General features: G+C 46.6%; 9 protein-coding genes across 9 annotated transcripts; 5 read left to right on the top strand and 4 right to left on the bottom strand.

Annotated features, from left to right (window-relative positions):
* Positions 1 to 131: 131 nt before the first annotated feature.
* On the top strand, positions 132 to 5154 carry LACBIDRAFT_316084 (uncharacterized protein; the record flags this gene model as incomplete). Its single annotated transcript, XM_001878607.1, has 26 exons — positions 132 to 281; positions 434 to 567; positions 621 to 887; positions 947 to 1045; positions 1100 to 1341; positions 1389 to 1555; positions 1611 to 1754; positions 1859 to 1901; positions 1950 to 2081; positions 2216 to 2252; positions 2305 to 2357; positions 2417 to 2682; positions 2810 to 2888; positions 2947 to 2960; positions 3011 to 3151; positions 3201 to 3366; positions 3419 to 3533; positions 3595 to 3647; positions 3700 to 3821; positions 3870 to 3896; positions 3952 to 4097; positions 4150 to 4292; positions 4352 to 4367; positions 4414 to 4778; positions 4827 to 4895; positions 4949 to 5154. The coding sequence occupies 26 exons, from the start codon at positions 132 to 134 to the stop codon at positions 5152 to 5154; spliced, it is 3396 nt and encodes a 1131-aa protein (XP_001878642.1).
* A 2609-nt stretch (positions 5155 to 7763) lies between these two features.
* On the top strand, positions 7764 to 8951 carry LACBIDRAFT_293495 (uncharacterized protein). Its single transcript, XM_001878606.1, has 2 exons — positions 7764 to 8488; positions 8546 to 8951. The coding sequence occupies exons 1-2, from the start codon at positions 7808 to 7810 to the stop codon at positions 8885 to 8887; spliced, it is 1023 nt and encodes a 340-aa protein (XP_001878641.1). The 5' UTR covers positions 7764 to 7807; the 3' UTR covers positions 8888 to 8951.
* A 94-nt stretch (positions 8952 to 9045) lies between these two features.
* LACBIDRAFT_316082 (uncharacterized protein) lies at positions 9046 to 10251 on the bottom strand (the record flags this gene model as incomplete). The annotated part of the gene is made up of 5 exons (XM_001878266.1): positions 9046 to 9504; positions 9561 to 9841; positions 9892 to 9994; positions 10042 to 10107; positions 10162 to 10251. The coding sequence occupies 5 exons, from the start codon at positions 10249 to 10251 to the stop codon at positions 9046 to 9048; spliced, it is 999 nt and encodes a 332-aa protein (XP_001878301.1).
* A 32-nt stretch (positions 10252 to 10283) lies between these two features.
* LACBIDRAFT_316081 (uncharacterized protein) lies at positions 10284 to 12261 on the bottom strand (the record flags this gene model as incomplete). The annotated part of the gene is made up of 8 exons (XM_001878265.1): positions 10284 to 10391; positions 10447 to 10493; positions 10546 to 10750; positions 10800 to 11272; positions 11322 to 11454; positions 11513 to 11620; positions 11678 to 11808; positions 11865 to 12261. 8 exons carry the CDS (start codon positions 12259 to 12261, stop codon positions 10284 to 10286), a joined length of 1602 nt encoding a protein of 533 aa, XP_001878300.1.
* Positions 12262 to 12514: 253 nt separating this feature from the next.
* On the top strand, positions 12515 to 13731 carry LACBIDRAFT_316080 (uncharacterized protein; the record flags this gene model as incomplete). The annotated part of the gene is made up of 5 exons (XM_001878605.1): positions 12515 to 12756; positions 12805 to 13031; positions 13093 to 13247; positions 13298 to 13516; positions 13573 to 13731. The coding sequence occupies 5 exons, from the start codon at positions 12515 to 12517 to the stop codon at positions 13729 to 13731; spliced, it is 1002 nt and encodes a 333-aa protein (XP_001878640.1).
* A 52-nt stretch (positions 13732 to 13783) lies between these two features.
* Positions 13784 to 15538, top strand: LACBIDRAFT_316079 (uncharacterized protein; the record flags this gene model as incomplete). Its single annotated transcript, XM_001878604.1, has 11 exons — positions 13784 to 13823; positions 13874 to 13944; positions 13996 to 14039; positions 14089 to 14165; positions 14212 to 14309; positions 14361 to 14566; positions 14616 to 14677; positions 14729 to 14789; positions 14851 to 15067; positions 15118 to 15222; positions 15272 to 15538. The coding sequence occupies 11 exons, from the start codon at positions 13784 to 13786 to the stop codon at positions 15536 to 15538; spliced, it is 1248 nt and encodes a 415-aa protein (XP_001878639.1).
* A 391-nt stretch (positions 15539 to 15929) lies between these two features.
* On the bottom strand, positions 15930 to 18858 carry LACBIDRAFT_316078 (uncharacterized protein; the record flags this gene model as incomplete). Its single annotated transcript, XM_001878264.1, has 19 exons — positions 15930 to 16016; positions 16071 to 16091; positions 16149 to 16208; positions 16270 to 16365; positions 16416 to 16522; positions 16584 to 16676; positions 16732 to 16840; positions 16892 to 17020; positions 17070 to 17158; positions 17211 to 17265; positions 17318 to 17452; positions 17500 to 17602; positions 17663 to 17853; positions 17907 to 17990; positions 18042 to 18150; positions 18199 to 18307; positions 18357 to 18477; positions 18534 to 18731; positions 18793 to 18858. The coding sequence occupies 19 exons, from the start codon at positions 18856 to 18858 to the stop codon at positions 15930 to 15932; spliced, it is 1962 nt and encodes a 653-aa protein (XP_001878299.1).
* Positions 18859 to 19022: 164 nt separating this feature from the next.
* Positions 19023 to 20122, top strand: LACBIDRAFT_316077 (uncharacterized protein; the record flags this gene model as incomplete). The annotated part of the gene is made up of 7 exons (XM_001878603.1): positions 19023 to 19184; positions 19241 to 19252; positions 19314 to 19425; positions 19478 to 19647; positions 19700 to 19824; positions 19885 to 20043; positions 20095 to 20122. The coding sequence occupies 7 exons, from the start codon at positions 19023 to 19025 to the stop codon at positions 20120 to 20122; spliced, it is 768 nt and encodes a 255-aa protein (XP_001878638.1).
* On the bottom strand, positions 20073 to 25667 carry LACBIDRAFT_189521 (Sec7-like domain is implicated in guanine nucleotide exchange function; the record flags this gene model as incomplete). The annotated part of the gene is made up of 21 exons (XM_001878263.1): positions 20073 to 20386; positions 20439 to 20833; positions 20889 to 20986; positions 21040 to 21282; positions 21334 to 21467; positions 21524 to 21641; positions 21690 to 21905; positions 21958 to 22253; positions 22304 to 22713; positions 22765 to 22879; positions 22931 to 23008; positions 23060 to 23145; positions 23197 to 23314; positions 23366 to 23634; positions 23695 to 23719; positions 23772 to 23885; positions 23940 to 24598; positions 24655 to 24921; positions 24974 to 25318; positions 25382 to 25401; positions 25483 to 25667. 21 exons carry the CDS (start codon positions 25665 to 25667, stop codon positions 20189 to 20191), a joined length of 4389 nt encoding a protein of 1462 aa, XP_001878298.1. The 3' UTR covers positions 20073 to 20188.
* Between the last annotated feature and the right edge of the window lie 123 nt (positions 25668 to 25790).

Here is a 25790-nt window from a genome sequence, read left to right as displayed (position 1 = left end):
ACGCCATTTTTTGTGGTTGTGTGTAGGCAGCCTGAGGTGATGACGGATTAGGAGCCGACCCTGATTGCCTTCAAGTTGCCTTCAAGTTTATAATTCAACCTCATCCACAGGCGCTCACACAAACAAAAAACATGAAAAGGAAACTAGGGAGACCTGCCTCAGATACAGAGACGATCACGGCTCCTGGCAAGAAAGCACGTGTAACAAATCAATCTAAAAGCAATGGCAACTCGCTCAGGCTGGGGAACGAACTGAGGGACTGGCCAGAATACTTTCACTCAGTAAGTAGCAGACATACCAACGCGTTCCTGCCAATTTTTTGAAACCACGACAGTTGTACAACGTGAGGAGTTAAAACCTTCCAGCCTTCCGTCGCTTTGATTTCATCGTGTTGTTTTAAATCTAGATTTTCAAAGTGAGTGCCAACCCATAGGCCCCACCCTCCGCGCTTCATGCTAAAAGCTCGTTCAAGGCCCTGAACACGGTTCTCGCCTTCGTTTCGTCAAAAAGGCAGCTTACTACTACCTTCTCTGCTGTGCGGTCTTCGATAGAAGGCCTTCTCAAACAGTATGCACACCGTCGTCCTCAACTGTCCTTTTCAAGCTTTAACATATGTTCAGCTCTTTGGAAATGAGGAGCATTACTGAACTGAAGTTTGTAAAGAAAAAATCCTACGAAGTCTCTTACCTCACCCACTCTTTTAGGGCTTTAATGCCTGATCTGATCAGGTTCTCATATATTCCGAAATCCGAGTTTCAGACCAGTCAATCGAATACAACTCAATCCAATGCACACTTCAATTCTGGTCGAGAGAGTGCGACCGAAGACGCACATGTACTTGTTTTGGATTTTACTGATAGTTTCAAGGGAGCCAAGTCAAAGACCGGGTATATTTGTTTTCATATTTTTTTTTTACAATCAGACCGTGTTATAGATCCACTTTCAGTGCTAGGCTATCTTTGACGGCCCCGACTGCAATATCCACCGCGGCTGTGAAGAAAATGATTGAGAGGAGAAATGCCGCGTGCCAAAATGCGCTGAACGAGTATGCCTATTCCTCGAACCCACGTTTTTGATCAGTTGTTGATGGGGCATTTAGCTTACTGCTGGCGACTTCTGTCAAAGATGATCCTGTTTTTCTTCTAAAGGCCGCAGGAAGAGATCACATCCCCGTCAACCCATCTGAAAGTTTGTATCGAGAAGAGATGATCAACGTTAAGGTTCCGACGTCAAACGAACGCCGTTCTATTGCTGAAGTTGTCGCTGAGCTGCAAACACAAACCTGGGTCGATGACCAAATTGTCTATACTAAGGCTTTTGACGCGAAGGAAGCGCTTACTGGCAGGCAGATCACCTATCTTTGCCCCCTGAAACTAATTATTATCTAGATGTATTTGAGCCTGCTCTCTCGCAGATGGTTTCCCGGGGAATCTCAGAATCACACAACATAACTTCTTTCTACAGCCATCAGGTCGCGGCTATCCGAGCTATTCAACGTGGAATGAATGTTGTCGTATCCACAAGCACTGCATCAGGGAAAAGCGTTATTTATCAGGTATTACACTTCTTGGGGTATGGATTCAAAAGCTGATTATTTGCGTTCCGAAAAGGTTCCGCTCTTGACGTTTTTGGAAAAGAATGCTGGTGTCACTGCCGTGTTTGTCTACCCTACTAAGGCCCGCCACCTGTTTTACAAGACCTTGCCCACGATGGTCATGCTGAATAACAACAGGCACTTGCACAAGACCAAAGAGGCTCTTTAGAACGTTTATTTGCTTCCTGTCCAACACTTAGCCATCTCAAGGTCTTACCGTTTTGTGCTAGTTCAGTTCTTATTCTCACCCTCTTTTCTCCGCAGGTATCTACTTACGATGGTGACACACCTCAACAAGATCGTGCAGGTATGTTTGCTTTCTCATCATCGAATTTGGTCTTACGTTTGGTTGGAGTGATTCGGGAGTCAGCCTCTGTGATTTTAACGAACTTTGTTAGTCATACCCGTTCCTTCCTCTGGTGGCCCCCTCCGACGATGTTTTCCAGGACACCATTCATGCATCTATACTGCCTCGAGAGGAATTTTGGCGAAGGTTATCCTCCTCTCTGATATTTGCATCTTTTCTAATAGAGGAACAGCTTTTTGAAAAAGATCAAGGGGAGTAGGTTCACGGTTAACTTGCAACGTCAAACTTTACTAGGAATGGTCAGCTCTTCGCAGTGGATGAACTCCACTATTACTCTGGAGTTTTCGGAAGGTACGTGTAATTTTAGCTAAGATTAGTCCCTGTCACCTAAGGAGCATCGCAGTCACGCAGCTATGATAATCAGACGATTTCGGAGGGTCTGCGCCGCCGTCGGAAGTCCGTATTGTTCCTCTTTCATCCAAAGTTACTGAGCGGTTCTCATTGTTGATATATAGACAGACATATTCAGTTCATTTCCTGTAGTGCGACTTTACCAAATCCTGGCGCCCATATGGAGAAAATGTTTGGGCTAGATAGTACAAGCCTCGAAGTTTTCACCGAAGATGGTTCTCCCTCAGGACGCAAAGATGTTCTCATCTGGAACCCCAAACTTCGCGACCCCAAGCAACCAAGTCTAGGGAGGTGCAGTTCCATTGCTGACGCGGCAAGGGTAATGCGGTTCCTTATGAAACGGGGCATACGGGTTATCCTCTTTTGCAAGGTGAGATCGACCTGGGTAAATTCCCAAGCCCGAATTTAAACATTAGGTCAGATAAGAAAAATTTGCGAGCTGGTAACTGCTTCATCAAATCAGGGTTTTGTTAGAAGGCCCCTAAAAAAACATCCAGGCGATGAAGACCATTAAGGCTGATCTGACTAATGAAGGTCGACTTGACATCTTAGATCGCGTCAGACCTTATCGTGGGGGTAATTTACTGTTCATGCTTGTGACAACCAATGTTTGATCCTTGACTTTTCATACCAGGATATTCACAAGAGGTATTCTTGCTCATGTCTTACTTATGCCGTGCCATAGATCACTGCTCCAGGATCGTCGTCGGATTGAACAGGACGCGTTTTCAGGCGCGCTTTTAGGCATAGTCGCGACAAATGCTTTGGAGCTTGGAATTGATATCGGTGCGCTCGATGCAGTCATTATGCTCGGATTTCCTATGACAATTTCCAACTTTGTGCGTTTTCTTCCTTTCCTGCCGGTTTTTTTTAAAAACGTGTTCGTAGAGACAGCAATCAGGGAGAGCAGGGCGTCGATCTCGTGATTCTCTCTCTGTATTGATCGCAGATTCATTCCCCGTCGATCAGTACTACGTCTCCCATCCCGAAGAACTGTTCGACAGCAAAATCGACGATCTCATCATAGAGACGGAAAATAAAATCATATTGGAGGGTAATTTTGACTAGCTATCGTTTTGGCTCAGCCCAATGAATTACCACTCCAGCTCACCTTCAATGTGCGGGGAATGAGATGCCTCTATCTCCGGCTGACGAGAAATGGTTTGGACCATTCATGCTGCAAGTCTGCGAAACACAATTAAGTAAGGACAAGGACGGATGGTGAGCAATTCTGAGTCTTTGCATTTTATGCTTCGTCACCCAACTTTGTCACGACGGCAAGGTACCATACACACGCGAAATTCCTGCCATACCCATCCACACATGTTTCAATCCGTGAGATGGTTACATCCATTCAGTTCCTCCGTGTACTAAATTCTCCCACTAGGCGGGGTCACCGAGGATAAATACATGGTTGTTGAGGTCCAGCTTGGCCAGCCGGCCAAGTCGAGTCTCATCGAAGAAGTAGAGATTTCGAGAGCGTTATTTGAAATTTATGAAGGGGGCATCGTGAGCACATCCTATTTCTGTTTCTGCGTTGCCTGAGATTGCCGACAGTTCATGCATCAAGGCTCTACATTTATTGTGCGCCTTTTCGACCCTTTTTACCTTCCATCATTTTACCTAATAGTTTGGACAGATCACAGAGGTAAATCATGATGCGAAGTTGGTGAAAACAATTAGAAGGGACGTCAACTATATAACGTCGCCAAGGCAAGATTCCACGGTCTCGTTGAATTTCGTATCTCTAACCGTGCGCCGCGTCATAACCAATAGGGATTTTACGTGAGAAGCCATTCATTCATCCTGACGAACGTATCTTTGAAATTTTACGCAGTAACGTAGACGCACTTCAAACTCGGCGCATTAGGGCTATCAACGCGAATCGTGTATATTATGGAAGTAAGCATTCAACATCCCTCGCAATTCGCAGGTGTAAATCTTTGGAGTTAGAGATCAGCGTATATGTCAAAGTATTTGGTACGTCTATGCGTAGCTTATGCACGCCTCGCCATCTCACGTCAGCCCCGTCGTAATAGGATTTTACAAAATCAGGTATGCACATTATTTCCAACAGTGTGCAGATTGATGATTTTCACAGGAATGGAGTTATCCTGGACTCCGTAGATCTTGAAACTCTTCCGTTGGAACAAGATACCACCGGCTTTTGGATTGATGTGCCAAACACACTCCTTCAACTTATGCAATCGAAAGGAATCAATGCGGCGGAGGCAATACATGCTGCCCAGCATGCTTTCTTGAACCAATTCCCTTTAGCAGAAGATATTCGGACAGAATGCAAAGCAGAAGAGAAAGAGTATAAGGCAGCAGAATCGCAACGAAAGCGACCAGCACGGTGTGTTGACCGCCCCTGCCTTCAAATCAGACCACCAATTTTGTTTAGTCTCATCTTCTACGATGCCATTGGCAAAGGTGGATGTGTAACTGCGAAGGCTTTCGATGAAGGTACATCAGCTTTTATATCTCTCTTTCATATTGTTCAATACTTTGTAGCCAAATCGATACTGGACAAAGCCCACCTAGCCATTCAAAACTGCCAGTGCGAAAATGGCTGTACGAGATGTAAGATTGATGTTCCTGTTCTCCCAAGTGTTGACCATTGATGTGCAATGAAGGTGTGCAAAGCACCTTCTGCAAAGAGGGGAACAAAGTTTGTTCCAAGCTTGGGGCCGAGATAATTTTGAAGCAAATTCTCGGTCTCGATATCAACAAGGAGGGTATTCCCTACCGCACGGATCCCTTACCCCACAATACAATAGTCGAAGCCTTCCCCGTCTCGGTGGCAGACGGCGTTAACGTTGAATATTACTCCAGTATATAACCAAATCCCTAATTAGCGAAAAGACAAGACGTCTTCGTTGTTCAAAGAAGTGGGTCAAAATCGCTCCAGACACCTTCTTAGTTGTGTTTCCCCAGGTTGTTTGATTTAGCTTCGAATATCTCCCATCAATGGAGGGGGGAGGAAGGCAGATTTCTGTGAGCGTTATCCCTATGTCTGAGGGGTTCTCTCACCTTTCAACAGGGGATACCATATCAGAGTGTTCAAAAGTCAGTCCTCTTCGGCATCGTATCCACTGGTCTCTTCAGACCTTACTAGGCCTTACTTCCCAGATGAATGCCTTTTCGCCCACTCGCATTCATCAGGAAACCTGCACGTGTCTTCGTCAGAAGAGAGAAATTGGCTTACGCAAGCGCGACCTCGTCACACGTGGTCACACGGTAAACAGAGGATTCACGCAGAATGGAGCGCGTCTCACCTGAACGCCCATCTATTGTTTCAACAGTATCTTCTACAACCATCGCCTTAGAATGGCTTTTTCCGTCGGTCTCGGGATAATTGGCTGTGAATCTCAAGTCGCCATCACGGAGAAGTCGCTCGCTTTGTGGTGTCTCCTCAACGAACCTGACGGTGGCCCAGCATTCAATGTAAACGTTCCCCTATCGACGACTGTGGATGGGTTTGTCAGCATCGTCAAGACCCGAGTGGCTCCTCTGTTGGACACAATTCCCTACCATACTCTGGTTCTTTCTAAAGTGCGAACTCCAAGCTAACATATAATCGCCTAATACCTTCATAGGTCTCTGAATCAGTCCTGCTGGCTCCCAGTGAAACCCTTGGTCCCCGCATCTCAGAACTTGTCGAACAATCTGGATCTATGGTTCTATGCAAGTTGACCGAGCCTTCAGATCGACTATCATTACACTTCGACCCTGACAAATTAGGTGACAATAAACTCCACGTCCTCGTAAAAAAACCCAATGGTGAGTGTCTTGTCACAGCTGTCATTGGTTTAATGATCTTTTGTTGTGTTGTTTTGCTGACCTTACAAAAGGGTATCGATCTTCAGACGAGCCTCCCCACAAGCGGAGGAAAACGGATGACGGCAAATCCTCAACACCCGAGGGTATGCGCCATCTCTTACTGCCTTCATCAGTGCTTAAAATTATTCTTTTGCAGATTCTCCTCGAATGCCGGAGGAAGGTATGACGGCGGCTTTGGAAAGTGCATATGCACCTTTTTCAATTTACATCCAGTATCTTGCGGATGGAAGGCTCGACGGACACTTCACCTCCAACTGCCGATCCGAGAAAACTTCCGTACCAGGTTTTGAAATGTCCACCGATCCCAACCTCCTCCTTCACAGCCTCGGCGTGTCTGTGGACAAGCAGAAGATGGATGAGCTGTTTGTGAACCGCACAGTGTATGTGAACCAGAGCCCCTACTGTCTGCAGTCGATAAATATTTTTTATCTATGCAGCCACCTGTTCAACACGTCAGGATCAGGCAAAACCCGCCTTCTGCTTGATGGCCTCTGCCATCACTGGGGAATCTATTTTTCCTGCCATCTGGAGTTCGAACCAGGTGGTGGCTCCAGAGACTTTGCCCATGCATCTGGCATCATTCCATCCTTCCAGTCCTGGGGACAAGCAGCCTCAGGTGATGTAAGAGCCAAGGCTGCAGAACGTTCCTTGTCCATGCTAGTTTGCAGCCGCATTTTTGTATTAAAAAAGTTTTTGGAATGTCTTCCAGCAGGCACAACTCCCATAGATGCCAGAAGGCGCTGGGTTTTTCTACAAGTTGCGCCGCCCGAGAATAACTACGATGATATTTTTCTTGCGGTTCTTCGCAGCCTCCGCACTGGTGACAACTACCTCATGCAGAATTATTTCCGCACAACCCTCGTAAAGATCAGAGAGGATCATCCATGCATTTTTGAAGCTAGAACACTTTGGGCAGTGTTGGATGAAGCACAAACAGCTTCCAGGATGCATGTGGGTCTCTTTCCATCCATCTCGGACCCGACGTCTATCAAGCATTCATATTTGCATGAGGCACATGCCTACTTCATGCGATACAATTTTTTTGAGGGTATTATACTCTCAGGGACTGGTTTGTCTGCTGGGGTCAATGAGGCCATCAGGTCTTTCTACTCCAAGGAATTGCCAGGGGTGAGAGTATCCAAGGTGTTCATTGATACTGGAAATTTCTGCGATCCAGACACTCAGAAGAAATACATCCTGAGCTACCTCAATCTGGACTTGGACAAAAATTATTCTGACCGGAGACTCTTGGACCGCATGATCTATTGGTTGAAGGGCCGGTATGTGATGTGTTTTTTGAATTGTTCGAATGTTGAACTAACCATGATATCACAGCCATCGCCCAACTGCTACTGTTATTTCCCTCTTCCTGTTCGAGGATAGTCTCCCACGCCACCGCATCCTCTCTTCGTACATCTTGCAGATGACGAAGTTCAAACCGACTGACGCCATTGAACTGGAGGAACAAGAGGCCCCCATACCCCATGCGGTTCAAAGTAAAATCGAAAAAACTGCGCGAATTAGTTCGCTTGAGTCTATATTAGATGATACAGAAAGTCAGTATCTGGCTGCATTTGATCAATACTGGATAAGCTTATATCATTCTAGACACTTCTTTAGTTCGAACACTCGTTGACGTCGTCAGGTGCTGGATGACTGGCGGCGAGCTATACTACATCACACCTGGTGAGAAGACGCAGAAATTGATTGATCTAGGCGTTGGTCAGCTGCAAACGTCGGAAGTGAACAACGATATATCTCAAAACTTTCCGGTGTTCATTTCCGAACCCCTAGAAATCCTCTACCTGAGGACACTTTTTCAACAGCGGGAATGGACATCATGGCAGGAATCGGTCTCTCGTGACATGCTTAGTGCTTGCAGCAGATCAACTGTTGGCTCTCTCTTTGAGGAGACAATAATGTACCTCTTCATGGATGCCTTTGGCGGCAAGTCCGCTCCCCTAGAAATTTTTTTTCATTTCGCTGAAGGGTCACCTTTGGGTGCAAGGGAGGTTGAATTGGTTGCAGTAAGGGTTGGAGTAGAAGGCATGTCAGTGGTTGAGACATCATGGAACACAGGGAGTTCAGATGGTATCGGGTTCAAGGCAAAATCGGCTCACAATGCTCTTGCCTTCTTGGCAGACCCAAAGGGCAAACCATTCTTGTTCCCGGACAATCACATGGGACCCGATCTTCTTTGCTTTTTAAGGGACAAGCAGACTGGGGAGTTAATTGTCCTGTTAGTCCAGGCCAAGGTGAAAAAGCAACTCGACAGCAAAACCTGGTTAAGCGCTCTCAATTCTATCAATCCAGAGCACTTTTACACTTCTGTGGTTTGTGTCAAGACAAGCACTCTCTGTTTCTGGCACTGATTCCTAAAATTATATTAGTGCAAAGAGAGCGGAGAGCGGGTTCAGCATGGACCTATTGCTTTTGAAGACATCTTGAACAACTTGGATGCTCTTTTCACGAACATTACTGGGACGGCTGAATTTCGACCAGCCATCGAAGGCATGCACAGTCGCCTGCGCAGCGCACAGCAGAGGTTGGGAACACGAAAAACACCAAGATTTTTACGCGTCATTGCATCGCCTGATGACGAACAGGGAAACCGCCTGAAAGCACAATGTCAGGGCAACATAGCTACGTTAAAGTGGGAAGCGGTCGTGAAGTGCTTTGGTGAAAGCGTAGCAAATAAAATTAAGGAGGGAACGCCCTCTATACATTTGTAAATATCAAGGCCTGTAGACTGTAATCCGAATTGCACATGGGGTTAGAAATGCTTTACATACGCATAGTCGAAGCTCGGTGGCAGACGGCGTCAACGTTGAATATTACTCTAATTTATAAGCATATCTCTAATCAGAGAAAAGACAAGACGTCTTTGTTGTTAAAGAAGTGGGTCAAAATCACTCCAGGCATCCTTTGAGACCTTCTGAGTCGTGTTTACCCAGGTTGTTTGATGTAGCTTCGAAGGGACGAGCAAATCTCCCATCAATGGGGGGGGGAAGAAGGCAGGTGTGGTGGAAGTGGGGGCGACGGCTTGTAAGCGAGGAGGATGCAAAACTGGCTGAATGTTTGGTGGTGGGGGTACCGAAGGAGTCGTTGGTGTGCTCCATGAAATTTCATAATTGGGCTTTCTGGGAGGTGTGGGAGCAGCCGCGAATTGAGATGCTGTTGTCTGGCTTCGCGAAGCATGATCTAGTTGAGAAACGGCGGTAGGCGTGGAAGCTGATGGTACGGAAAGACGGTGTGTGAGCACTAAGGGTGGATTGCTAGGAACGGGGGATAGCGGGGCCGACAAACGGGGTATATGTGACGTTTGCAAAGTGAGAGACGACTTTTTAGCCTTGAAAAGGGAATTATGAGGTCTAACACAACGGAGTAACAATGAAAACGACGAACATCTTCACTGAAAATGGTTCCCCAGACATCGTCTTCCCATGGGATATGAGTGTCCACTGCTGTGTCTGCCTTGACAGTGGCGCCGTATGCTCTCCCTACCAAACTCTCGAAGTTGACATTGGTCGTGCTTGAAACGCCATTCCCACCGGGAATAGTCCCTGCTGAGGAACGATCTTCTAACCTTTGAGAATCACGCAGGAACTGATCATGTTCCTTTTCGACTCGTTCCCCTAGTTTTTTGATCACCTCCATAAACCTTTGAAATTGCTGCACATTCAACACTTTTTCAAAACATCAGGTTTTCGTCGAAATGCCTACGTTGATTACTTACACGGACCCATTGACATTGACCACAATTGCGGGAGGACAAGGGTTGCGACTGCTTCTCGATCAACTTTGAATCCCATGGCTTCTTGGACAGCGAGCGTAGCCGTCTGTTGGCGGTTATTATTGTTCATCTATGGTGGAAGAGGAGACGGACCATCACGGCTGGTTCCTTCGTGCGTATTTTGGATAAAAGCGGGACAAGTTTTTGGGTCAAACTTGTCTATCAAGATATTGTCATCTAACGACCACAAAATAAGTGAAACAATAAACCCACTTGATCCAGAGTTTTGACCATTGAGAGGAAAGTGACCAAAGTAGCTACTTTGACGGTCAAAATCCGAGTCTTGGTAAACACAAGCTTCATATCAAGGGTATATCAGCAAAAGGCCACCACTTTCAATGATTGGAATTTACAGCCACGCGAGGAAATAGAACACCTTGGACCTCTGCATAATCGATAGTGTCACACAAATCTGGAACAGCTTTCAAAGCACGCTCTTGAACCTGGGCATCGGCTTCAGTTTGGGGAACATCGATTGAGTGTGGGGCAAATGGTCACCATCGCGTGTTCGGACTCGAGAGCATTGTAGACAAGGGGGAGTACATCTGATGAATCTCATAATTATGAGCTGAATGACCAAATAGTACCCAGACTGACGTTCTCGAAACACAAGTTTGTCTGTCTTGTTTTGCAGCATAGTGAGATTGTCCAAAAGCGTTAACATGTTTTGTGGCGGTTCCTTGATCGTGAACAATGGCTTCAGACTCGGAAGCACCATTGATGCGAACTGAGCCGGGGACAGAGCTGTGGAAATAGAAAAGACATTGGGTAGTATATATGGCAACAAATGGGTATCTTTCATCTGCTAGGCGTCAACGAAATACAAGTGAAACTATCACGCAATTGCTCACCTCCTCTAACAGCGATGGGAGAATTTTCCGAGTCTGCAATCCGCTGGAAAACTTGCCCAAGACGCCAGCCAAACCTTTCATAAAAGAAATTTTCTCTTCCCTTGTCTTGGACGTGAAATTTGAGCGGTCCAGAAAATTGAGAGTCGAGATGGGAAGAGAGGAGAAGAACGGATGGGAAGGTAGGGTAGCAGGGGTCGGCCGCGCGGTAGCATGTCGAGTTATTAGCGAGCGAAGCAGTCCTGTCAAAGGTTCAGATGACCCCATAAATTCACTTTGCTCATAATTACCTTGCAGATCCGAGTCCATCCCACCAATACCAGGAAGTGGCTTTCCGGCATTTTCTCGCAGTCCGCCCAGACTGCCATGGGTATTGAACGGCGGAGCTCCCTTGGAGTGGACAACGTATATGAGACACCCCAGAGAATACATATCAGATGCGGTGAGTAACTGTTCGTCTAAGGCGTACTCCGGCGCTATCTTCCTTGGTTAACAAAGCAGGAAGGGAACAGATTCAAACCTTACCCATGTAGTCGAATGATCTCTGTATGTAAGAAGGCACACGGCCGTCGAAGGTAGGAAACTCCCACCGCGTTGGAGCCCCATTTGAGGCAAGTAAAGGTATCGTCAGGCCCAATCCCGAAATTTTCCAATCGCCCTGTCAACAGCAAAAGTTGAGTTGGTCGGAGAAACTCGATGTATCGATATACACTGACGGCACCATTTATCACAACACTTTCTGGGCAGATGTTGGAGTGTATCAATTGGGCAGATGAGTGAAGGAACGAGAGGCCTTTGCAGATTTGAAGAATCCCTTTCTGGATCTGTGATCAAGAGCGTTAATAGCTTTCCTGATAGTTTCAAAGGAACTGATAACTAACCTCGACTTCATCTAATTCCACCAAAGAAGCCTGCCTTCCAGAACCCGGAATGGACAAATCAAGAGACGAAAGCACTGGTTCTGTTGCGAAAATTAGCTCGTTCCTAGTTTCTTCAAGCGGTTCGACCATTTCTGTAGGCAAATTAAGAGGTGAACTATTGCTTAATTGCTTCCCCGATTGTAGTCACCTAGAATTGATGGATGCCGGAGACGTCCAAGAGCGGATGCCTGCAGTAGACTTCGTGAGTCGGCGACAAGGGATAGATTCTGTTCGAAATGCACCTCTGATTTTAGTACCTCGATTGTTCTTTCCTTGGCTGCGGGTCCCAACCGCTCCATGTCCGCCCCTCTTTTATCGAAAGTCCATATCGAAACCCGCTTGTTCGTCACTTTATGTTGCGCGGATTGGACTTTCCAAAGCCCTACAGGAAAAGACGGCGTGAATGGCGTCGGCGCATTTAGCGAGGCCCCGCTGCCGCTTGCAGTTCCTGGAGTAGAAGGCCTGCTTGATTGAGAAGGCCCACCGATGATATAGGACTGTGAGATAGCAGTCCGAGCGAAAAACGAGGTCGCAACTGCGAGCATAATGAGCCAGCAGTGACTTGTACTTGGTTGTCAAATATAGTCGATAAATCAAAAACCTTTACAAGTTCCTAAGTCAATCCCAAGTCAATCCCAGTCAATCCTGAAAACAATGATGCTTTTCAACGTATACGCCAAGTATAGTGATATCTCAAATTCCTATTCACTCAATGATACCCAGGGTCTACACAAGATCCGGTGAAGACCCGGTACATACTTGACAATATCAATTTGCGACTTGACCCAACTTTCCACCATGAGACCTTCCACTCGATGCCTTCAGTCACTCGCGTCTCGCTCAAAAAGCACAAGTTTCATCGGTCTAGGAAAAATGGGATATGAGATGGCCCACAACCTCTTCTCTAAACAGTTCGCAAAGTCACCCGATTTGCAGTTTGTCGTCTGTGACGTCAATCCAGACAGCTCTCGCTCCTTTCGCGAAAACTTTCTTGAACGGTATCCAAATGCCAGGATTAAGATTGCAGCAGACCCTCACGAGTAAGTTTATCTTGTCTCGTTCAATGTCATGCAATAACTCGATCCCAGAGCAACGGCGGTCTCTAGCACGATTATCACAATGCTTCCATCTTCTCCTCAGGTCAAGAGTGTGTATTCAGACGCTATAGTGCCAGCTCTAAGCCAACTACCTGCCGAACTTGTTCAGAGCACTCTGTGTATCGACTCCACCACCCTGGATGTAGATGTTGCTCGCGACGTAGCATCTGCCGTTACACAGAGAGGGGCTCAGATGGTTGATGCTCCTGTTTCTGGTGGTACGCTTGCAGAGAAGTTCTGCGGAAATATCTGCATCGTGATGACTTGTGTGTGATGTAGGTGTAACTGGGGCCAAGGCCGGCGCTTTATCCTTCCTCGTCGGAGGTCCACAACAGTCCTTTGATCTCTCAAGACCAATTCTATCTCTTATGGGTCAACGAATCATCTATTGTGGATCTTCTGGCTCTGGTTTGGCTGCGAAAATATGCAACAATGTCAGCTTCAAAGCTTTTATCCGCTCACTTGTCTCATTTAATTGTTTCAGCTTGTCCTGGGTGTCGAGCAAATTGTAGTCGCAGAAGCTATGTTATTGGGTCAACGGCTTGGGTTAGATCCTGCTGTTCTCGCGACTGTAATCAACAGCAGCACAGGCGGTTGCTGGTCCTCCTCTGTCAACAACCCCGTACCCTCTGCTTTGCCGGGCAAGTCACCCCCATGCGAACGAGGCTACGAGGGTGGATTTGCCACCGCCCTGATGTTGAAGGTTTGAACTTTAAACCAGTTTGCTGTCTGTCCATATTGATTGACCTTGTTGGACAGGATATGGGACTTGCGACCGATATCGCAGTGAACCAACGGAGCCCGCTGCCCTTGGGAAATGCTGCCAAGGCCATCTACTCTGAAGTGATTGAGAAGAAACCTGAGCTTGGAACAAAGGATTTTTCATCTGTATACCAGTATTTCGAGAAACAGTCGTAGTTTGGATCTGTTTGTTACATAGTAACAATTCAAGTTGAACACTTATACTGCCATGGCAGAGATACCCAAGAAACCGACTGCTCTAATTTTCGGTCAGTTTCTACGAACAAACCACTTTCGTCGACGCTATATTTGCTTATAGGCGGCTTGAACACATGCTCTCGCGCACTGGCTGCATTGCTCGTCCCCATCAATGGTGATCCTTTGGTTTCGGTCGGTTGTCAATCACAACTCTCCTCTAGCTTACAATGAATATCTCCCTAGTTCCTCCGCATCGTCGACAAATACTCGGTTGTCCCACCAACGACGTGCGTGTCTAGTCATCCATCTAATTTGTCGACTAATATCAACTTCCAGTTACATCGGTGTCGAGTTCCCCAAGATACTTGAACTGCCTCAAGTCGAATATCGACAAGCCAACTTGACGGTTGAATGTATGTCATTGCTTCACTATCAGGGCTAAATCCAACATGCCTTTAGCAACCATCCAATCTATCTTCGATCCACCCGAGGGACACACAGGCTTTGATTACGTCTTTGATTTTACCGGAGAAGTGCGACATGACAGGACGGAGATGGTATGTACTGCGCCAGTCATCTGATATCACCATTAAATGACTTCCCAATAGATTCAGATCAATAATACTTGTAAAATTGCACACATGCTCGGTCGTGAAGCGGCCAAACGCAAGGTCAAAGCGTACATCCGGATGCAACATCCATTTTACGAGACTCAAGCAAAGGGTACTCATGATGAGAAAGAAGATGTCAAACCTGTGGGAACCATTGGGATATGGTGGCATGAAACTCTCAGAGTGTTGGCTTCAATCGAAGAGTACGTGTTTCCCCCTACATTCAGAACTGACCTTTGACCTTTTGAACAGTCTCAACCTCGTGATTTTGAGGATCGGTTTTATATACGGTCCATACACACCCTTCGGCGTCGGTGTGTTCGTTTCTCATGATGTGTGAGATTGCGCCTGACGAGATTTCACAGTCGCATCTGGTATAAACGTCGCAGCAGTTTATGGATTTATGAAGAAACCTATGAAGTCGTTGTACATTTTTTTGCAACCTTTTTTCTCGACGAGGCTCTCACGACACTTCTAAAAATCCTAGGTGGTCTCCAGGGAAGAACGCGAATAACACCGTTCACGTTGATGATATTGCTGGAGCAGCATGGGCGTCCGCTGAATGGATGGCCCCCCTTGGACGAGCTGCCGCGAATCAGTTGGCTGGCGAAGAGCTCCTTTTCCATAACGATAAATCCAAGGTAAAAGAGGTGGGTGAAATGCCCCCACACAACACAAAACCGGTTGCACCTCTTTTTAATCTGGTGAGATTCAGCGTGTCTATTGTTGCTCTGGATTTACGGATGCGCTTCAGGTTGACGACTCAGAGAGCACTTTGTTGAGTATTGGACAAACTGTGACGTCTTTCTTTGGAACAACATTCGAGTTTTTCACTCTCGTCGAAAGTACTGTCTTCAAGGTAATGCCGGCTGGCCTCTTTCTTTTGTGGAGCTAACTGGACACAACAGTTTATGGATGACGTGGACGACATCAATGAACAACACGTTGGTGCATGGACGGACATGTTAATGAACTCGAATCCTCCCATCACAAAAACCCCGTTGGCGGCTTATATGGATAAATACGCGCTGGAAAAGCACGTTGTGGCATTCAACAATGCCAAGATCAAAGCGATCATGGGCTACAAATTGAAGCAGCCCCAGTTTAACCACGATACAATCAAGGAGGTTGTTGACAAGTGGAAAGCCGAAGGATCTTGGCCTACTCTCGCGTAAATCATCACACAAAGTATTTCAATTGGGATTTTCACTGGCGACAACATACCTCCATATTTCTGCACAATGATATCCCTCCTGCATAGTCTACAATTCACGCTGTCTAATGTAGCAAAACTCATTGCCATTTGCATAGAGCTCATGCGCAGCTTTTCAAACATTCACTGACAGCCTTTGGAAAAAGCTCTGAATTGGTACTAGAAAACAGTTTTAAACAAGTTTTAAATCCCGTTTGCTTGTACGCTATCCATCCGAAAATGTTCACAACATCAGGATCGCGCGACTGTCAATGCGTGTGCCGCCGATTGGAAATGTCTGGCCAGCCATTTGTGACACAGCCCACAACACGTAACATTTAACAGTGCAGCCCAGTATATGACGGATTTCGTGTTCAATGTGCATCAAACCATTCCGCGACGCGCTCCATCAATTCGGCCTTTTTCCCGGAGACTGCTTGGCCTTTTGCTTTGAGGAATTCCTGATTATGCGTAAAGCGTTAACGTTTATTCCACTTGAAATCATATTTGCATACTTTGAGTTGATCTACGCGTAACTAGAGAAAATTGGCATTGAGGGCGACATACCATCAGAACTCCCCAAATGAACATACCTTTGCAAGGGCGCCGGCGTCATACTTGCTGCGAATCTCGGCCTCATCGACAGTAACGTCCTGTTAAACAGATGGTCATCGGTATCATTTTACGATTTGGGAATGCTTGTAATAGACGGACCGCTTTACGTTTAGATCCAGTGGTCGCAACAGTAACATTAGCTGACTCGTCATTGTTGACTGCAGATTTCCATTCGCCCAGTAGATTTCCCGCACGCTGCGAAAAAATCGTGAATTCGATCCGAAGGGAATCAAATAGTCACACACCTTGTGGATCATCTCGAGTTTCGGCGCTGTCAAATCTTCGAAAGAGTCGGGGTCGTACTGCTCGCGGAATGCGCTTGCTTGAAGTTGTGCGTTATGATACGCAAGGGCTAACCGAGGGAGGATCAGCTCAGCTGGCAGTTCATTGATACAGAAGTGTCTTAGCATTACCGGGATTGGGATATGAATCTGGTGGATATGTTCCATTCTTCACTGAAAGCTTGTCAATCCACGCACGGGCGTAATCTTTGAGGTCCTCCGACGCTGTATGTCCGAAAGTATCAGCCCTGGCACAATAAAGCATCGATGTGGTAGTTACCTCGAAAACCTTCTTCTATTGGAGCTGAGCGGATGTCGTCGGCGAAGGGAAGCGGAATGATATGAAACCCCGCAGGTTCACTCCATCCGCTGTCGTCTACTTTCTCTTCCTTCAATTCCTAGACTTAAATGAATTCCGCTGTAAAAATCAGAACACTGACTTGTGGCAGTAGGTAGCAGAAAATAGGCGATGAATTCCGCCTAGTTAGCGCTAGAGCAAGTCCAATCTTCTCTTTCTTAATCATGCTCTTGAGTAGCGCGCTGAAAGTGCGCTTGCTTCCAGAATATGACTTTGGACGAGTCAAATCCAGCATGCGGACTCTTGGGAAAAGTACAGACCATCTCGTCAGGATAAATAAACTGGGAATGCTTGATATTGTCCTCGAAGGCCAACTCGGTGCGGTCTTTGAACCCAAGGAGTTTGATGCCTGAAAAGGTGAGGGAGATATAAGTCCGAGAAAGTGGATAAGCCGGACTGACCAGGCTCAAGACCCAAGGTTCGAAATGATCTGATTTCCTCCGCAGTGTAGAATGGCTGAAGGATGGGGGATTAAGCTTTCGAAAATGAGCAGATGGCAGAGATGTACGCGATTTCCATATTTCACAGCCCGGGTACCAAACCCGTCGTCTGCGTCTTGATTGTCCTCATCGTCATTGGCTGCTGCTGCACCCAATGCGGGGCCGTAAAATATCTTTGCTTTGTCGACTTCGGCTTCTTGGTCCTGTCAGGGGGGTTATCATGTAACGCACAAAGTAATGCACGCCCTACCTCGTCAATGTATGTTGTTTTGACAGTGGCGACTTCCATTCGGTCTCCAAGGTCGACAAAATATTTATACGCCCCTTTCTTTTGTTCCGTGACAAGTCCGTAGCTTGGTCGATGCAAAGAAGCATGATGATGTGAATAATTAAGTATCGAGAGAGTCGCTCACCCCTTTACGCCAATCGTGAATCCTTCACCTAATTGTAATGGGACACTGTATTGAGCACGCTTGGGGACCTCGTGAAAGCGCATCTGGGCCAATAAATCTTCAATTCGAGAGATAGAAATGGACTCTGGCAAGACGGAGGAATCCTCTTGTAGCTCATCTTCGTCATTAAGATTACTCGGAAGGAGAACAGACTGAATTCATCCAATCGTCATGAATGGTCGAATGGTAAGGTAAAATAACCCACCGAGTAAAATTTGGAGACGTGGAAAGGTTTGTTTTCAGTGCTGATGAAGAAAGGTTCAACCGTGACACCTGCTTGTGTTAAGTCCTGTAACGTTGTTTAGTGTCTCAAAACTTTTTTGCAACAGAAGCGTATCACAATCAAAGTGGTACGGGCAGAAGTAATCAACTGTTTGCTGCCTGGCCCCGCATGAGGATCGTCCTCATCCGTGATTAAGAAAACACGCTTTGACGCGGTCTTTGGAGCTCTATTTGAATCGTTAGTCGTTGGGAGAATGAATGCAACGGAAACCAACCCATCACGCAAGACCCAATTGCAACTAGTGAATACATCCCCCATAGGAACTCGCTTTCCTACCAGGGGCGGAAACGTCTTGGTCAACTCATTAGGATCTTCGCGGGCAGCTTGAAAGGAACCTCAGCAAGCAAGAACATTGATTTATAAAAACCAGACCATCAAGCAATTGTATCAACTCCTGAACCTTGGGCGCACCCAGTGGAGTGATCGGTTGATAAACGAACGTGTTTTTCTTGATTTCTGAAGCATGGCTTTGGGCTTGCTCCGACTTTCTGGTCTTGAATAATCGGACTGCTCAACAACAATAATGCTTGCACATAGCTTAAGCCTCACGATGTTGAAGAGAAGTATGCCAACTGAGTCGTTTGGACCGACAATAATCTTCTTCTTCTGAATTTGCATTGCAGCTTCAAGTGCAGCATAAAGATGACAAGTTTGCACATCCTCATAATTTGGGTCATCATAGAGGGCGAGCATTGACTCTGAGCAGTCGATGCAGAAAAGTATAACATCTTTCTTGCTTTCAAAGAACTATACACCCCAGCAAGTTGACGTTGACGTGTCGATGTGGAACATCTGACTAGGTACCCACCAAAGTATCCTGCAGCTCTTCATCGTCTTCGTCGTCAAACTTGTTCCAATCGTCGTAGGGGGGCATGTTGCTGTTGGAAGGGAGTTCTGCCCCACAGTCGTTTGTACGAGGGGTGAGTCATTTTAACCTAATTCGCGGTTTGTTCGCGGTCATATGATCTATGTCGTAATTCTGGTGACCGTGTAACCTAGTATTATGGGACTTCAACTCCGATCTTCTCGGAAGGGTTTATGCTCTCAATCGCAACACAACAGGACTCTGAAGACTTTGACCTCCCATTAATTTCCCAATCTGCAGAGCACAACCAAGAAACGTCTCCGATGGGCTACGAGAGGCGCCATGAGATGATTGAGGGCCGTCAGGGAGATCCGCTTGCCGAAACTTCTGCCTTGGTGAGTATCATATTCCTTTTTTTCAGTTGTGTGACTTATGTACGTTTAACGTATAGTTCGCTGCAGGCGTGAGTTACACTCCTGAGGCTCTGCAAATGCTTGCTCCTGGACCTAACACGTTGGCTAAAGACGCTTGTGATACTCACATGGGTTATCGTGTTGAGCAACGACCCCACGGCTCAAGGGTGGTTTGCTCTCCATCCTCTGCTCCAAACCCTGGCCATTTCTTTGTTCACTTACGGTCAGAGCATCCACACTTATTCCGTTTCGTACTGACAAGCGTGTCGTATCAGGCATTCTCACTTTGCAGCCCACATCCCAACTGAAAACCAAAGCCGCTGGATTATATAGGCATCAAGCCGCCATTTTGCTTTTCGGCCTGCCGTCAATTTTGCTGGGAACACTTGCCGTGTCGTACAATAAATGGTTAAGGGGTGCTCGTCACTTTTCTACGTGGCATGGTGTTAGTTTCTTTGATTGTCAATCAAAACCAATTACCTATCGATATGACCCAGACACTCGGCATCTTTTGCATAATATGGCTTGTCGCACAGGTTGGCTTGGGCGCAGGGAGTGTGTGGTTTGGCGGCGCTGTCTTTGGTGGTGGGGTCAGAGCCAAAGCAGTTTGGAAATATCATCGGTGATTATACATTAGTGGCAATGGAAATGGGACCAGGCTTATTTTGCAAATATATTACAGGCTTTCTGGGTACATCCTGTTTCCCCTCTTGCTATTGACTGCACACCTTGGTGGAGCGTGGTCTAATTGGGGAGCGAAGTACAGTTCGGGAAGTGTCCGTTTCCTCGCCTATACGTTGGCGCCTATTGTGGTTCTCTGTGGAATTTACATGCGAATTAGGTGAGTTTAACATTTCGTGTCGTGCCTTTCATGTAATAGGAATATTCCTAGGATATCTAAGATGCAATTCATAAAGTAGAAAGTTTCCAGCAATTATGTACCCATCTGCAAAGGATATTATAAAGAGGAAAGAAAAAAGAGATAGTTATACAGCAAGGGCGGGGCTGGGTATTACATCAGTGAGGAAACCTGGTAGGAAACGTTCCATCCGTTCATGCGTTGCAGTCCACAATGTCCGATGAAGCTCATCCTGTGTATCATCCGTTTCTTGGTGTGGAACGAGGATCCCAGCAGCATTCATCACGAGAAGAACGTTTTTCAAGGATTCTGGAATAGCCTCGTACTTCGGGACAGTGTTTTAGTAAACGCAAGTTGTATTTGAGAAACAAGCTTACTAGTTGATCTCCTTTGTCGGCATTCATCAATCGATCGAGAAGATCAAGGATTTGGATCCAAAGAAGCCTGAAGTCTGCCTGAATTACAGTCTCCCGCAGCTCTAAGTGCATGAAGACTTTGCAGAGCAGGGCGGACCCTCGTAAACGAGTTTCAGCCATACCCTGGGGGTCCCTTTGATAGACTTGGGGGCGCAACAGGTCGTCCAGAAGAGGAAATATTACACGGTTGAAGATGTCCTCTACTTGGCTTTGTTCGGCGACATTTGATGATACCAGAGATGGGCCCAGTAGAATACGTTGCAATTGACCGATTGCGGTGTGGCGTATTTCACGAGCAGCGTTGACCGATTGTCGTCCGAGGGAGGTGAGAAGGGGAAGAGTAAGCTGTTTCCAAACTGCGGGTCGACGATATCAGCAACCGAATGGTACTGAATATTATCATAGAATTACTGTAGCTCTGTTGCTCCGATGACTGTTGCAACGCTATCCACTTGTGAAGGGTGGACAGGAGTTCGATAGCTTTCTTGCCACGGTCAACTATAAGGGAACTGAGGGAGAGAAAAGTCTTAGAATCCAATCTTACTTGAGGGTTGTTACGCACTTCGATGATGTTAATGGTTCAACCCGGCGATTTCTATGTTGATGACTCTCAGTCAAGGCACTGGCTGCCGTTGCGAAATTGTCCAAAAGAGAAACAAGACCAGAGAAATTGTCCAATGAGACAAGCATGTCGGGTCCATCAGTAATTAGATTTGAAATGAGATCGAACGACGTTCGAGCGGCTTCCGGATGTGACATTGTTGATCGCAGCATCGCAAAGACCAGGTTCCATTCAGTTTGTGAACTGTGATATCACGTTAGTCTTGACTTTTTTTTTTATACAGGCAGCACACACCTGATGATGTCTCTGTTATTGCGCACAATAAGGATAACGCCAGCTACAACTTGTTCACCAACTGAATTAGCAATCGTCGGAGGAAGGTTCGCCAAAAGGTCAAACGAGACGTAGACTTGGTCCCGTAAGGAAGGCTGAGTAATTTGTAAATAGACAGTTGGTGGCTGGGGAAAGGAGGAAGATTAGATACCTTCTGTGCCAAAATATGACAGAGACGTAAAAGGCAGACGACAGCACGCTCTATGAGAAGCGCACTATACTGCGTTGAATTGGACAGAAGCGCAGATAGGTGCTCGAACATGATTGGCCTAAGGCCGATGAGCAGGGACGACGACCGTCTGCGATCAGCCACTCACCATAGATCTTCAACGTATTGTGGTGCCTGGCACGCTATACTGGCCATAGTCTCTAGAAGGAATACGGAGGCAGGATCATAAGGAAGTTGGTATACATCTTCATCCAGAGCAGGAACTAGATCCTCTGATTGAAGTCTCAGTTTTGCGACGGTTCGTTCATGTGCGAGAGCCTCTAGTGCACGAATGGCTGCGATCATTGCTTCGGAATCTAGCCGTCTGGAAATGCGTTTTAGGTCATGGAGAAATTAGGGCCATCAGTTTAGCTTACACTATCTGGCTGTAGAGTTCATCGAGCCGGCAGGATGTGATGCAATCAATGGTACAAAGTGTGTTTTCCACATCTGCATCAGTTGCGTCAGGGACCTGCATGTCAGGGCTATTGCTGTAGGGTGTCATTAGGTACGAAGACAGGGCAGAGAGAAGGCCTTCATTCCGGAGGTGAGGGCGGGTTGGTTGACTTCCACGGAGGGGTATCATGGTGACGCCTCCAAGGAAATCCTCCATTTGCAACATCCTTGTTGGCAACAAAGAATGCATGAAGAGGTTTTGGAACATTTCGAAAATCTGTAATTTACAATCAGAGGGAAACAACACAGCGAGTTCAGAATACCCACCTGCACCCAACCTTCCCGCAAGGCATTGCCGCTCCCGTTGACGATGTTGAATAACACGACAGCAGCGAGCTGTCCTCTAAAGTTTGTTCCAAATTCTACTGAGAGCTTGGACACTGTGATAGACTGGCCTTCTACGTCTATAACTGGATAATTCGGAATTTGAGCCGGTAATGAATCTGAGAGAAGACTTGTTGCCTGGGAAAGAGAGACAACGACAAAGTCAAAGACATCTGGCAGTTGGAAATGCCCCGCCAACGTAGCACACTGTCTAAACCCGGCGATTGCACGTTGGATGATGTAGTCGTCTTCAAACGTGATAAAAGCATAGGCGATGGCAGATATCGTAGGTTTCCAAATGGCCTTGAACATCTCAACATCGAATGCAGAAGAATTTGAAACCATGAATTCGCCTGCAAGTAAATCAGCGATGTATACTTGGCTTCAACATTAAGGTTGCATACCAGCATTGCGCGAGCGGGCAAGGAGCTCCTTCCATGCATATTCAAATCCAAGTTGGCCTGTATGCTCCTCCGGCATGATGATTTCTCTTTTTCGGATCGAATCATAAATATTTTGCTTAAGAGACAGATGAGCAACTCCCTGGCATGCCGCCAGCTGGACTCTTACCAGGAATTCAGAAGAAAAATCTGCCCCGTTATTGACACCTCTCAAGTTCTTCTGGTAGTCTTCAATCGTCATGCGTTTCTGATAGATTGGCTGAGATATGGACGATTCAAAACCCCACCGTTAACTTACTCGGATTTGAGGGTTATGGAGATCGGTATTCAGCATGATCACGGAATATGCCAAAACGTATACAGCATCCTCGCTCTTGATTTCGGCTAGTGTGGAGTTAGATAACGAACAGGTTTTTCGATCTTAAGCCCACTTACCCGGCTCCGAAGCAAAATAAATTGATGCAAATGTTTCCGTGATTCGGGCAATTTGTTGGGCTTCACCAGGAAGTCGAAATGCCTCAAGAAGCTCTCGCATCGCATCTGCAATGGGTTTCTAGTGGAACCGATTACAAGATAGCCAGAAAGGCGAATATGTGAGACAAACATCTTTAAAGTCAAACAGTCCAATGAAAGCTTTGAGAACTTCAATGTTATCTGGCTTGGAAATGTAATCGCCGAGTAGACGCTTGTCGAGTCTGGTGCACCCTTTCAAGAACGAGGCGAGACTCTGAGGCCGCAATGTCTCTGGTGGCATATCGGCATAAATTAACCTATTCTCTTCAAGGAAAGTCACGCCCGATTTTGGTTTGGTATTGAAACGAGCGGCTCCCGCCAAGATTAACTGCTTTTGAGACTTTGCTTGCAGCAAAAATTCTGGTAACGGGAACTCCTAACAGGGTGTCAATTTTGACAAAAAGCTTTGGAAACCTTAACCTGCCTGCGGCCATTGTTCTGCAGCCTGGGAGTGAAGTCAGAATATGATGTGAAGATCTACGCGGCAAAATACCAACACCATCTGCTCGCATTGCCATGTCGTTAACAAACGTTAACAAAAATTCCAGACAAAGGTATTGTGAATGCCGTTGGGCTTCTACGCTACCGATATTTTGCGCTGGATAAACGCCCTTAAAAATCGTAAGCTTGACCGAGGTACTCTGAGAGACTGCGGTTGTTCTTACCTTCGTCAAGAAGTCCACAAGTCGCTCAAAGAGATTCTCGCAGTTAACATCACAGTCATAGTTGGCATATAGGTCCACCATGAAACTAGGATGGCCAGAGATATCGCTGAGAGTTTCTAGAATCAGATCCCGAGTCTCTCCACGAGCAGGCGGAACTACAGCTCGTGTGGATGAAGCGCTCAGATTTTCCTCCGCCGAAATGGTATCTGCTGAGCCTTGTAAGGGTGTCGACGCGGTGGGCGTTCCAGGTCTTAAAGAAGGGCTTCTCTTCATCAGGGAACCACCGATAGTTGACGGCGCCCTATTGTTCTGGTTTGAACCAGGCAATGCGAGGCGATCAATGGTAAAAGCCAAAAAGAGCTCTTGTTGCAACTTCAGATGTTTACGCATCGCATGGAATATTATCGAAATAGTACGAAGCGCAGAATAGAGAACAGCGGTATTATCCGACCGTGCGAGTTGAAAAAGAAATTTACAGCCTGGATCAACGACAAGGGCTTTGAGAGAGGGGAAGTCAGCGATAGATGGCCCAGATTCCTCAAGAGCAGCGTGCAGGATACCAAGGACCGTAAGACGCGTGGAATCCGTGTGTTGTTGGTCATTCGGGTCAAGAACATTGATTAGGACGCGTAACAGTTCAAGAATTGATGGGAGACCATCTAGTCAGCACTCCATTTTAGCGATATTAAAAGGTAATGAAGGGGTTCAAACGTACATTCGGGACGGCTAGCCACAGATGAAGCCGAATGGGGTGCAACATCGTGCACAAGTTCCACTTCACCGTCGCCAGTAATTTCTGGAGAACCCTCAACAGTGAGGGATTCAGTGGTAGACACCGTCATTTTGAGATCTCCATCAGAAACGTCCTCCTCTGCGGCCAGGAGTTTCTCTTCCTCCGATTGTGCATCCAATGAGTGTAATTTTGAAAATACCGTCCTTACAAGCGCGTGCATTGTATTCTCTGCTGACCGCCTGAGTATCTCTGTCACAAAAATAAAAATTTGAGACTGATGCATTCATAAATGGTAGCTCACCACTGAGACGCATTTGACAACAGGTGGTAAGCACGGTCTCGAGCATTTCGCACACCTCAATATCCCCCAATCCTCTTCCAACGCCCCCGCACAAACAGTCCTGGATGACTGTCATGATTCTAAGAAGAACCACCTCGTCCCCGGACGAGTCGCTTGCCTCGAATTTACAGTGCGAGATCGTGCCACTGAGTTCTGCAAGCGCGGGGTAAAGAGCCCGAGAACGTGACGAAATGAGACCACAGACGAAGAAACTATGAAGTGCAGATAACGCAGCAGATGTTATTGGCCCCGTGGAGAGAGGAGATCGAAGAATGGCAAAGAATGGACCTAGTAAAATGGGCAAATCTATATCCGTGATGTCTGGAAAGTGGGCTCAGCCGCCGTTCATTTAGAGTCGAGGTAACTCACCCTCGCCCTCTTTCACTGTTCTTTTCAGCTCTACGAAATTTGACATCAACTCGGCCTCTTTATTGCCTCTTCCTGAGAGGCGCGTATGATAAGAAGGCGACGATATCCGGAGACCCATGTTAGATCCCAGTGGGCGTGGGTCTTTGGAACCCATTACCAGCGTCGAAGAAGCCCATCGTGAGTTTTTGCGCATGGCTGAGGTGACGGAAAGAATCTCCGAATTGAGGACATGTTTGGAAGAAATACTGTTGGATGTGCCGCGACGCAAGTCCGAGGGGGTTGTCATTAAGGCGAATATCGTCAGTAACACGTCGACCAAAATGTCCATACCCTCGATAACGTAATTGTTGCCTTTAGAATCCGTTGCCAAACAATGGGTGCTTCATGCGCTCAGTGCTGCGCGGTTTTC

Source organism: Laccaria bicolor, genomic scaffold, assembly GCF_000143565.1.
Source record: "Laccaria bicolor S238N-H82 LACBIscaffold_6 genomic scaffold, whole genome shotgun sequence".
Taxonomy (NCBI): domain Eukaryota; kingdom Fungi; phylum Basidiomycota; class Agaricomycetes; order Agaricales; family Hydnangiaceae; genus Laccaria; species Laccaria bicolor.
Note: the sequence above shows the minus strand (reverse complement) of the source record. Positions and strands in the feature narration are given on the sequence as shown.